This window comes from Oncorhynchus tshawytscha, linkage group LG04 (assembly GCF_018296145.1).
Source record: "Oncorhynchus tshawytscha isolate Ot180627B linkage group LG04, Otsh_v2.0, whole genome shotgun sequence".
Classification (NCBI taxonomy): Eukaryota; Metazoa; Chordata; class Actinopteri; order Salmoniformes; family Salmonidae; genus Oncorhynchus; species Oncorhynchus tshawytscha.
In genome coordinates, this window is record NC_056432.1 from 16,059,584 (window position 1) to 16,073,204 (window position 13,621).

General features: G+C 41.4%; 1 protein-coding gene across 2 annotated transcripts in view; it reads right to left on the reverse strand.

The window, feature by feature from the left end:
- Positions 1-10,199, reverse strand: part of LOC112247311 (transmembrane protein 161B) — a 29,721-nt gene extending 19,522 nt beyond the window's left edge. The window contains exons 1-2 of one of the 2 annotated variants that reach the window (XM_042320366.1): positions 9,751-10,199; positions 370-428 (exon numbers count right to left, since the gene is read on the reverse strand). In XM_042320366.1, the coding sequence (XP_042176300.1) occupies positions 370-390 (21 nt within the window). In that variant the 5' untranslated portion in view covers positions 391-428; positions 9,751-10,199. The remainder of the gene's footprint in view (positions 1-369; positions 429-9,750) is intronic. The other variant, XM_024416042.2, reaches the window with a different exon arrangement.
- Positions 10,200-13,621: the final 3,422 nt, after the last annotated feature.

Sequence of the window (13,621 nt, forward strand, 5' to 3'; positions counted from 1 at the left end):
TCAACATGGGCCAGAATCCCTGTGGAACACTTTCAACACCTTGTAAAGTCATTGCCCCAACGATATGAGGCTGTTCTGAGGGCAAAAAGGGGTGCTCAATATTAGGACGGTGTTCCTCATGTTTGGTATACTCATGTTTGGTATACTTGGTATATCTCTCAGGAGAGATGAGTAACGATGCTTCGAGCGTAGCTGTTGTCGATGTGTTCCTGGTTCGAGGCGAGGAGAGGGATGGAAGCCATACTGTTACACTGGCTATACTAAAGTGCCTATAAAAACATCCAATAGTCAAAGGTATATGAAATACAAATGGTATAGAGAGAAATAGTCCTATAATTCCTATAATAACTACAACCTAAAACTTCTTACCTGGGAATATTGAAGACTCATGTTAAAAGGAACCACCAGCTTTCATACGTTCTCATGTTCTGAGGAAGGAACTGAAACGTTAGCTTTTTTTACATCGCACATATTGCACTTTTACTTTCTTCTCCAACACTTTGTTTTTGCATTATTTAAATCAAATTGATCATGTTTCATTATGTATGTGAGGCTAAATTGATTTTATTGATGTATTGTATTAAGTTAAAATAAAAGTGTTAATTCAGTATTGTTGTAATTGTCATTATTACAAATTAATTCATTTAAAAAAATAAAAAGTTTATAAAAAAATATTTAAAAAATAAAAAATAAAAAAAAATCGGCAGATTAATCGGTATAAGCTTTTTTTGGGTCCTCCAATAATCGGTATTGGCGTTGAAAAATGATAATTGGTCAACCTCTAGTTCAAATGATCCATCTCAAATTGCACACCAGCCTCCATATAGAAGTCTCTCAGAAGCGATGCAAACGAAGGGGATCTAACAACAGCGCTGGCAAGACGTCACAGAAGACAGGATTGTTTCAAAACCAAGAGAAACACACAGATAGGCTAAATCGATGGCTCCATGTTTACATGAAAATACCTTACGGAATGAGAGGGTTGAGAGGTGCTGTCAGTCATCAACTCCTTAACAATATCCCTGCTCTTAACAGTCACTGACATTCACAGCCATTTAGACCATGAGTATGAGATCCAACCTGTGGCCTTCTCTTCTGATGAGAGCATAATTCACTTGGCTTAGTATGCATGTTCTCTTCCAGTATTGGCACAGCATAGACGATTTGGGCTTAATTATAGCCTAGCCAAACCTATACAGGATGGAAGTGGTGGGCTTAAGTAGGCCTACATGGAATAATACCCTCTTTGCAGTGTACCATTAACAAACAGGGTGGTACTACTGGTCCCAGAGTTCCCACAATTTGGAGATAGTGGTGTGGCTGTTCATATTAAAAACACAATAGCCTTTTATTCTTCTGTAACATGCAATATGTCTGATTAAAACAGTGTTCACTACAAAGCAAAGAATGGGAATACGTCTTTTGTTGACCTTTTGATTAGATTATATCAATTTGGGAAGGGTAGGCCGACTTCTACAGTGACCAACAATTGAGTTGACACAGGGACAGGGAAAGAGTGCTAGCTAGGTTACTTGTTCATCTGAATGTCAATTCACCTTCCTCATCCTCATGACCACAACATGACAGTAAAGGTAAGATTTTTTCCCTAAAAACCCAGGTATTGTAGTTCATAATGTTGCGCTTTCTGCTATGTATTGTGTAGGAGAGTTGTTGAACATTTCAAAAGGCTTCGGTAATTGTGCTTTGAGATTATTCACTTAATCTATTGCGAGGACAGAGAAGAGCTTGAACTGGGCTGAGTGGGAGCTGCCCTCCTGTAGGGGTGGGAGGGCCAAAAGACCAGTATGTGGCAGAACGGAGTGCTCGGGTTGGGGTGAAGGGTTTGAGCATAGCCTGAAGGTGGGGTGGGGGCAGTTCCTCTTACTGCTCTGTAGGCAAGCAACATGGTCTTGAAGTGGATGCGAGCTTCAACTGGAAGTCAGTGGAGTGGGCAGAGGAGCGGGGTGTCATGGGAAGGTTGAAAACCAGGCAGGCTGCAGTGTTCTGGATACGTTTCAGAGGTTTGATGGAACAAGTGGGGAGCCCAGCCAACAGTGAGATGCAGTAGTCCAGATGGGAGATGACAAATTCCTGGATTCGGACCTGCACCGCTTTCTGTGTGAGGTAGGGTCGTACTCTACGGATGTTGCAGAGCATGAAACTGCACGAGCGAGTCACTGCTTTGAGGTTTGCAGAGAACAACAACCTCTTGTCGAGGTTGAGTTTGAGGTGGTGGGCCAACATCCAAGCTGAGATACAGTTGCAAGAAAAAGTATGTGAACCCTTTGGAATTAGCTGGATTTCTGCATAAATTGGTCTTCACATTTGATCTGATCATCTAAGTCACAGTAATTGACAAACATAGTTTAAGCACACAAATCATTTTATTTTTCTTATCTATATTGAATTCATAATTTTAAATTTTCACAGTGTAGGTTGGACAAAGCATGCGAACCCCTAGACTTTTCCAAAATCTAATTGGAGTCAGCGGGGGCGGCAGCGTGGCCTAGTGGTTAGAGCGTTGGACTAGTAACCGGAAGGTTCCAAGTTCAAACCCCCCCAGCTGACAAGGTACAAATCTGTCATTCTGCCCCTGAACAGGCAGTCATTGAAAATAAGAATTTGTTCTTAACTGACTTGCCTAGTTAAATAAAGGTAAAATTAAATTTAAAAAACTGGGGTCCGTCCAATCAATGAGACAAGATTGGAGATGTTGGTTAGAGCTGCCTTGCAAAATATGAGTTTGCTATTCACAAGAAGCATTGCCTGATGTGAACCATGCCTCGAACAAATGAGATCTCAGAAGACCTACGATTAGAATTCCATAAAGCTGGAAAGAGTTACAAAAGTATCTCTAAAAGCCTTGATGTTCATTAGTCCACAGTAAGACAAATTGTCTAGAAATGGAGAAAGTTCAGCACTTTCGCTACTCTCCCTAGGAGTGGCTGTCCTGCAAGAGCACAGCGCAGAATGCTCAATGAGGTTAAGAAGAAACCTAGAGTGTCAGCTAAAGACATACAGAAATCTCTGGAACATGCCAACATCTCAATTGACGAGTCTACGATATGTAGACACATATGTAACACTAAACAATAATGGTGTTCATGGGAGGACACCACGGAAGAAGCCACTGCTGTCTAAAAAAAACATTGCTGCACGTCTGTTTGCAAAAGTGCACCTGGATGTTACTGGCAAAATGTTCTGCGGACAGATGATTTGATTTGTTTGGAAAGAACACACAACACTATGTGTGGAGAAAGAAAAAAGCACAGTACACCAAAACCTCATCCCAACTGTAAAGTATGGTGGCATCATGGTTTGGGGCTGCTTTAATCAAATTTTATGACCAATTTATGCAGAAATCCAGGTATTTCCAAAGAGTTCACATGTTTTTTCTTGCCACTGTATCTGCCAGGCACGCAGAAATGCGTGTCACCACCTGATGCATTTTATACCGTTCCATTAATGCCCTTCTAACCATTCCAATGAGCCCATCCTCCAGTAGCACCTTCCACCAGCCTCCTCTGATTTATACATTGTACAATACAGAAGAGCACACTCCCCACCCCCCAAAGTCAGAAAATTCATCCATAGTTCAATGTAGCAGTCTTCTTTTTACAGCAATAACCATTTGCTTTCCAAACTATTGCGATATGCCTGGCTTGGCCTCTCTACTTTTCACAGACAGTCACAACTCAACAAAAATCTACCCATATTGAGCGTGCTGCTTTCCTTCCGACTGTAGGTAATACGATTAAAAACAATGCACAACTTTTTATTTATTTTTTAAAACAGGTAATGATCCTCTGTGGCCAAATCATGCTTTAGTATTTTTAATTATTACTGTGTAGACAGGAGTAGGCTATATAATTTTGGTACCTAACCTCAATTTAATTGCAGGCTACGGATTATTTTTTTTTTTTTGGTGGTCCATTCTAAATAAAACATTATTCCACTTATAGGCTATATGTAAAACCCAGATTAAATTATGAATAGTCTAATGGGTGAGATAATCATCAAGTGCTTGTCAAATGATTGTGAATGAGACTGATAGTGTGCAGGCTGCGCAAGAAATAGAGCATGATACTATTTTCAAATCATCATGCAGCCTTAGAATGTTTTAAAAATCAAAACATATAGCCTAAGGTTTGTATCACAAGTAAAGTTACATAAATAACTCTAAATTAATCATCTAGGAGGACATGTTTCTTTGTTAACCGCTCAACACAGAATAGCCCATGTGCACACTCCCTCAAATCTTTTGGAGAAAAAATCCTTTCTATTTTATTCAGCTTTGTTCAATTGTATTCTTTATACTATAAAATAATGCCACGGAATTCTAAACAAATCTTGTCTGCTTAATGAACTAGGGTAGCTCACAGCCATATGGCATAGCCAGATCAGGGCCTAACAAGGACATCTCAGAATATGCTATTCTGTTTTTCTGAAATAGGCTACCTATTCTTCATATCATGCTTCTTTAGACCTGTCTAAAATAGATCATGGATTTATTGTGAAGGTTTAGGCTATATTACATGGATTTATTAGAATTTTTTAAATGTTCCAACGGTCTCCATCAGTGGATTGTAGGCTATGCATGGAAGTCAGGAGATGCTAAACGTGTTTATGTTAATTAAAAGGTAAATTACCATGACAGCCACAGCCCTACTTCTTCCCTTATGATATACAACTGCAGTAACAAAGAAGTGAGAGCATTTTATTGGCACGTTTGAGGTACTTGCACAAAATGCCCTCAGTGCAATACAAAAATTAGTGTCTGACTCTCAGCACCCATGATGCTCAGCTGAGAACAAGCAGCAGTCAACAGTGGAGAGCTGACAGTGATAGCCAGCTTTAGCACAGGGGGTTCAATTTCAACCCTTACAGATCAATATTTCCTTAACAGGTTGGCTAGAAGTGTGCTGCTACTTTATCCCTCACTGTAGGGTAGTCCAACTTTTACCCTAGTAAGTGGGCTTAGTGATATCAGCACATGTGTGTTGGTGAATATAGGCCTTTGAATAGCACACTTCAGAGTTTTTTGTTGGGCATATTACATAGGCAATAATCAAATATATTTATCATGCCCTTCTTACATCAGCTGATGTCACAAAGCACTGTACAGAAACCCATAACATATTGCATAGCAGCTATAACTCTCCCATATGATATTAATTATCACCTCCAAAAGCAGAGCCAGACACCAAATGCCACCAAGATCCATCCTCTCTCTCCGTTCACCTAGCTATCTGGCTGTGATTACACATGGGAGACACCCAACTGAAGGCCTGCCACCTTGCCCCTGAAAACAACAAGAGCCCAGACAGGGAAGCCCTGGGTGCCCCCTGCTCCCTAGTTAAGCTGGCAGTTGTGGGAAGCTTCAAGGTTCTCCTCACAGAAAATGTTTCTCACTACTAGCAATATGGACTCAAAGAGACAACATACAATCTCATCAAAAAGTGGTCAAAGAATTCTGTGTAGGCCTACAGTGCATTCGGAAAGTATTCTGACCCCTTCTTTATCCAAACTCTGTTACTTTACAGAGTTTTATTCTAAAATGTATTTTTTCCCTCATCAATCCACACACACACACAATACCCCATAATGACAAAGCAAAAAAAGATGTTAAGAGATTTTTGCAAATGTATAAAAAATATAAAAACTGAAATATCACATTTACATACAGTACTAGTCAAAAGTTTGGACACCTACTCATTCAAGGATTTAAATTTTTTGTATTTTTTACATTGTAGAATAATAGTGAAGACAACAAAAACAATGGAAGAACACATATGGAATAAGGTAGTAACCAGAAAAAAATATCTTATATCTGAGATTCTTCAAAGTAGCCACCCTTTGTCTTGATGCCAGCTATGCACTCTTGGCATTCTCTCAACCAGCTTCATGAGGTAGTCATGATGCATTTGATCCAATCAGTTGTGGTGTAAGCAAAGAGAAATGACAGTGTCCATCATTACTTTAAGACATGAAGGTCAATCAATCAGGAAAATGTCAAGAACTTTGAAAGTGGAGTTGCAATAACCATCAAGCACTATGATGAAACTGGCTCTCATGATGACTGCAACAGAAAAGGAAGACCCAGAGTTACTTCTACTGCAGAGGATAAGTTCATTAGAGTTACCAGCCTAAGAAATTCCAGCCCAAATAAATGTAAAAGAGACATCTCAACATCAACTGCTCAGAGGACACTGTGTGAATCAGGCCTTCGTGGTCGAATTGCTGCAAAGAAACCACTCCTAAAAGACACCAATATCACGAGCAATGGACATTAGACCGGTGGAAATCTGTCCTTTGGTCTGATGAATCCAAATGTTTGGTTCTAACTGCTGTGTCTTTGTGAGATGCAGAGTAGGTGAACGGATGATCTCGGCATGTGTGGTTCCCACCGTGACGCATGGAGGACAAGGGTGATGTGGGGGTGCTTTGCTGGTGACACTGTCTGTGATTTATTTAGAATTCAAAGCACACTTAACCAGCATGGCTACCACAGCATTCTGAAACGACACGCCATCCCATCTGGTTTGCACTTAGTGGGACTATCATTTGTTTTACAACAGGACAATGACCCAACACACCTCCAGGCTGTGTAAGGGCTATTTGACCAAGAAGGAGAGTGATGGAGTGCTGCATCAGATGACCGACCTGGCCTCCACAATCACCCAATCTCAATCCAATTGAGATGGTTTGGATGAGTTGGACCGCAGAGGGAAGGAAAAGCAGCCAACAAGTGTGGGAACTACTTCAAGACTTTTGGAAAGGCATTCCAGGTGAAGCTGGTTGAGAGGATGCAAAGAGTATGCAAAGCTGTCATCAAGGCAAAGGGTGGCTACTTTGAAGAATCTCAAATATGAAAAAATATTTTGATTTGTATATTTCCCAAAGGCACTGTATGCCACTTTTGAACAACACAATCATGGTGTGCTACACGTACATTGATTGATTATTATTAGGCTATTATCCATATTATTTACTACTGTGCCACAGTGCATCCCGTTAAAACGGCTTACTACAGCAAACTTGAGAGCAGCGAGCTCACAAAAGGCAAATCAGTGACTGAGTCAGTCCCACTGACCATCACAGATTACAATGTAGCCTAATAGTTTATCTAAGACTGCTTCCATCACGTGGACTGGGAGATGTTTCGTATTGCGTCAGACAACAACATTGACGAATACGCTGATACGGTGTGCGAGTTCATTAGAACGTGCGTTGAAGATGTCGTTCCCATAGCAACGATTAAAACATTCCCTAACCAGAAACCTTGGATTGATGGCAGCATTCGTGTGAAACTGAAGGCACGAACCACTGCTTTTAATCAGGGCAAGGTGTCTGGTAACATGGCTGAATACAAACAGTGCAGCTATTCCCTCCGCAAGGCTATCAAACAAGCTAAGCGCCAGTACAGAGACAAAGTAGAATCTCAATTCAACGGCTCAGACACAAGAGGTATGTGGCAGGGTCTACAGTCAATCACGGACTACAGGAAGAAACCCAGCCCAGTCACGGACCAGGATGTCTCGCTCCCAGGCAGACTAAATAACTTTTTGCCCGCTTTGAGGACAATACAGTGCCACTGACACGGCCTGCAACGGAAACATGCGGTCTCTCCTTCACTGCAGCCGAAGTGAGTAAGACATTTACACGTGTTAACCCTCGCAAGGCTGCAGGCCCAGACGGCATCCCCAGCCGCGCCCTCAGAGCATGCGCAGACCAGCTGGCCGGTGTGTTTACGGACATATTCAATCAATCCCTATACCAGTCTGCTGTTCCCACATGCTTCAAGAGGGCCACCATTGTTCCTGTTCCCAAGAAAGCTAAGGTAACTGAGCTAAACGACTACCGCCCCGTAGCACTCACATCCGTCATCATGAAGTGCTTTGAGAGACTAGTCAAGGACCATATCACCTCCACCCTACCTGACACCCTTGACCCACTCCAATTTGCTTACCGCCCAAATAGGTCCACAGACGATGCAATCTCAACCACACTGCACACTGCCCTAACCCATCTGGACAAGAGGAATACCTATGTGAGAATGCTGTTCATCGACTACAGCTCGGCATTCAACACCATAGTACCCTCCAAGCTCGTCATCAAGCACAAGCATTTCGCTACACTCGCATTAACATCTGCTAACCATGTGTATGTGACAAATAAAATTTGATTTGATTTGATAAATGTCCAATGTGAAAAGCCTAGGCATCATAAGACAAATTGCATTAGAAATGGTCTCCATGACAATCTCTGTTATAAACCTCTTATAACTGGCATGTAAACCACCAAATATAGTGAGTGAGTTCATCCTTAGTGACACTGAACAGGTTTCCTATATCTCACACCTGTGCTTCCATTACACAAAAACATGAGTGCTTTCCTCCAAGTCCCTTTTTTAAATTGCCATGAATTACTTGTATGGCTAACAACGCCACGACCACGGACGTTAGTTTCTTCTCTGCAATGAGTCTGGATCGGAGTTCATCCCGACAATTTCTAGAACGCAAACACATTCTAACCATTCTGATTGGTCCAGAAATCGATGGGTTGGGCCAGAACACATATGGGTGAAGCAGCATTTTGAAAATATGTCATTGGCTTTGATATTCTGATTGGTTAGAAATTATCCAGTCGCTTATGACTTTGTGTTGTACAACAATGCTCATTTTGACATTATCACAAACGACTTCAATGATCACAGTCTCAGAGTGATGTATGTAGCCAATCGTAGAGCAGCAGAAGAATTCCGCTTGAGTCGTCAGGCAAGTTAATTACAGACATTTCGATAAAAGATGAGGCCGCTTTGGTGTAGCCTACTAAATTAGGAATCTAATCTATTTCAGCAAACCTAGGCCTATAGTCTAGGAGACTTTATGATAACACCCAATTCACCTAAACATTAAATGGACATCAAGAGTCCATTTACATTTAAACCAGAGAGGGTAGGCCCATCTTCCCCTTCAAAATGTTTTAAATTGTACCGTTTTGGTCTTTGGTAGTGCATTTGACTTTTATAACATGCCAAGGGATGCTATGGCATCTGCTCCTGCTTTTATGTTGCATCCTTTTGAACATCCAGTGCCAAAAGTTCTTCTTAACCGGTTGCCCTGGCGATTTTGCAAACAATACCAGTACCCTAACATTATAAGATACACTGTCCCGCATTCGTGTATGGCTCATCAAAAAGCAGTTTTACAGTGTATACATTTTGCTCTGAATAGGTAGAAAATAACCCTAAAGCATACCACCTCACGGAGGGCAATCTGAGGTCAAAACGAGTCGTCTGGATGTGAGAAAAACACCTTTCCCTACTTGAACGTTCTCAGGGAGCGACATAAACAACGTGAAGCTAGCAAACCAGCACGTATCTATTTAGTGCGCATCGCGAGCGCCAAATTAGCAATCTAAGCAGTTGTCAGAAAACGATGGATAAAAACATTGATTAGTGATATTAGATCATTTGCTTTACTACCTGTCGGTAGCTACCCACAGTAGCTAACGTTAGCTAGTTAACGTTAGCTACTAACTAGCAAGGGAGATGCCAAGCTAACGTTCGCTAACTTAGCTAACGCAGAGGGACTGCACATTTAGCTAATATTACAACTGGTTGTGAAACACTATTAGCATGTTCTACCTATATCAAGATGCTAACCATTGCTGAAGTGCAGCTGTATTAGTTCTGATATCAAGCTAACGGCTAACAGCTAGCTACTGCAGCCATAGCAGGATACTCACCATGTTGATGCAGTGGTGCTGAAAAGGACTCAACGCCGACACCTGTCACATTAAGCTCCCCGAGTCGAAAATCGAGCGTCGCGGAGCACATAAGCCTTTTCTAAAGTTAGTCATATTTAAGAGTAATGAATTTGTAAATCAAACTGCTTCCCGGTTGCTGCAATTATATTTAAATGATCCATTCATTCAACCTCGGTTCCCGAGTGTTTTGAACGGTCGTCACTAGGTGACACAGCCACAAAGTCATAAACCCCGACTATTTCTACAATTTATCTTCTTAAAATGTGATCTTAACCCTTACCTTGACCAGACTGCTAATCTCAAGCCTAACCCCAAAATTAAAACCAAAAAGCAAATGGTTGTTTTCATACATTTTTACGATAAAGCCAATTAATATTTTGTGGCTGGGGTAACTAGTGGAAACCGTTTTCAACTGGAGTAGAGGTCATGCTAATAGGCGTCATTGGATATGCCAGTTTACAGTATGACGGATGTGAGCGTTATTTTCCTTTTTACCAGCCACTTGCGCACTGTATTTAAAACCGTATTCAAGAACAGTGAGATATTGCATACGTTCTACTGTATTATATTGATTTTATTACGGCATTATGGACCCTAAAACGGAAAACTTAAAGGTACACGTGACTTTTATTTTAGAGCTGGGGGATGGTGTTGCCATTTAGCAACTTTGTCGCTAGATTTAGCGATTTTTTTCAGACGCCTCCAGCGAATTTTATTGGTTAAAGTCTATAGCAACAAATGTATAAGGCTGCCCAGCGACTTTTGCTTGATTTAGTGACTTCCCTGTTTGTGTATGTGCCTGCTCTGCTGTGCTGCTCGCAGCTCCGCCGGCTGCTACTGAATGTGTGTGTGCATTTCCCCCGCCTCTCAGTCTTCTATGGCATTAATATCATGTCAAATGTATTCACAAATGTAAATCACTTTTCACAAATGCAAATCACCAATTCTGAAAAGATTTGACATTGGTCCCAAGATCCTCAAAAGGTTCTACAGCTGCACCATCGAGAGCACCCTGACCAGTTGCATCACGGCCTGGTATGGCAACTTCTCGACTGTAAGGCGCTACAGAGGGTAGTGCGAACGGCCAGGTACATCACTGGGGCCAAGCTTCCTGCCATCCAGGACCTCCGAGGAAAGCCCATAAAATTGTCAGAGACTCCAGTCATCCAAGTTATAGACTGTTTTCTTTGCTACCACACGGCAAGAGGTACCGGAGAGCCAAGTCTAGGACCAAGAGGCTCCTCAACAGCTTCTACCCCCACCCAAGCCATAAGAGCCACCTGACAATTTACATTGACCACCCCTCTCCTCCCTTTTGTACACTGCTGCCACTCACCGTTTATTATCTATGCATAGTCACTTCACCCCTACCTACATGTACAAATTATTCAACTAACCTGTACCCCCACACACTGACTCGGTACTATATAACCTCATTATTGGTATTCTTATTGTGTTACTTTTTTATTATAGTCTACTTGGTAAATATTTTCTTAACTCTTCTTGAACTGCACTCTTGGTTATGTGTTTGTAAGTAAACATTTCAAGGAAAAGTCTACACTTGTTGTATTCAGAGCATGTGACAAATAAAGTTAGATTTGAATCCACAAATGTAAAACACTTTCCACAAGTGTAAATCACCAATCCACAAATGTAAATCACCAATCCACAAGTGTAAATCACCAATCCACAAATGTAAATCACTTTCCACAAATGTAAATCACTTTTCACAAATGCAATTCACTATCCACAAACAAACACCTTTTGATTTGCATTTTCAAATTGATATATTGCATTATATATTTTTTTATAACTGCAGATATGCGGGTCATTTCCAAGGGCCTTAAGTAAAATGACTGCCATACAGATTTGCACGTAGGAGAGATATGCGCAAACATGACAGATATGGCAAACCTGCAACTCCATAAAGCGCTTAGGTCCATGGAAGCGCTTAGGTCACCTGACTTTTGACAGGGATTTGAGGACAAGAAAAAGACAAGAAGTTATCACGCATAGAAAGCGATTTGTATTCATAGAAAAAAGGTTTGTATCCATAGAAAGCGATTTATATAAATCGCTGGCAGCCTCTCGTTTGGTCATGTTGATGCCTGCCTTTCAAGGCTGCAGAAATTATAGTATGGTAACCATAATATGTTAACCATATGTGTAACCAACGTAAATAATCGAAACCCAAGCCCTAGATTATTCCATATTTCTCCACACGATGCGCATTAAGATAAATATTCCTGAGGGCTCTAACCGTTTCCCTAGGAGAGGCATGCAAAAGGTCGAAGGAAGATGTAGGGGATATGGGATCAGACTTTGTAACAGTATTTCTTCCACCCTTCTCCTCGCTCCAACCTTGGCTTGAATCAGGGATTCTCTGCACACATTGACAACAGTCACCCTCGAAGCATTGCTACCCATCGCTCCACAAAAGCCACGGCCCTTGCAGTGCAAGAGAAACAACTACTTCAAGGGTTTAGAGCGAGTGATGTCACCGATTTAAACGCTATTAGCGGTCACTAGCTAGCCATTTCACACCGGTTACACTCAACCCATTTGACCACCTCCTTTTCGGCAGTGATCCAGGTAAACAACAGCATCAATGGGATCAACTTTTTTTCTACGACTACAAATAGCTTTTTATGCGTGAGAACTTTTTTTGTCTTTATGGCAGTCATTTTACTTAAGGCCCTTGGAAATGACCTGCATATCTGCAGTTATATATATATTTTTATATCGATTTACAACTACAACTCAAAAGGTGTTTGTTTGTGGATAGTGAATTGTATTTGTGGAAAGTGATTTACATGTGTGGATTGGTGATTTACATTTGTGGAAAGTGATTTACCTTTGTGCATTGGTGATTTACAATTGTGAATACATTTAACATGATACTGATCCCACGTTCTCCCTACAGCTGCAGCAGCAAATGAAGTGCATTTATTAAATCGGTTCCTTGTTGTTAAATGACACCACAGCTTTCCAAGGCATAAATATGAATTATAATACTCTGTTTTGTCTTTTCTGTTAAATTTTTCAAACATTTTTGTTCTCCTTCAAACATGCTATTTAGTTTTGCTTTGGGGAATTTATCTTTCATCATGGAGTTGAGATGGGAAACTGGGATGCTAGCAAAGCCGGGAGAAGATTAGTTCTGGGACATGGATATGGGAAGTTGGATTTCAGAGAGGGAAGGATGAAAAAGAGGAGGAAGGGGAAGAAGAGAGTGAGGAAAGCAGAGGTTGAGTTTGAATCTGGTGGGGATGACGATAGAGGGGGAGCTGGTGTGTCGAAGAAGAATGAGGTTACGTACAAACATAGAGAGCCGTGTGCCAGACCTGAGTTCTGGAGGTGAAATGGAATTGAATGAGGGACATTTAAGTTAGGTGGAAGGTGTGGTGAGGAGCTTGGAGCCCGAGCCTTGCATCGATAGACATGGTTATGATAAAGATGAGTTTGGTCCAGTGGGAATGGGATTTTTGGAGAAAGTGGATCCAGACCTTTTGGCTGATCCATATGTGGCATCAGGTTTGGTGGAAAAGATGTTGGGCGCTGTTGAGTCGGTGAAGGTAACCCGAAGTGGACTTGTGATGTTAGTTTGTGTTTCCTCTGTCCAGAGGGAGTGGGCACTCTGTGTGACGCAACTTGATCTGTATCTTGCTTTTAGGAACAGTGCACCATTGAAGGGAGTGATTTCTGTAGCGTTAAGTATGGAGGTGGAGCAATTGAAGATTAAGATTCCTGGTGTTTGTGTTGCTTGTGGGGAGCGTGGTGAAACAGAAGTGACACAGTCTGTTCTTTGGAGCATTGAATCAGTCTTAACCCAACAAAGTCATGTTAGGAT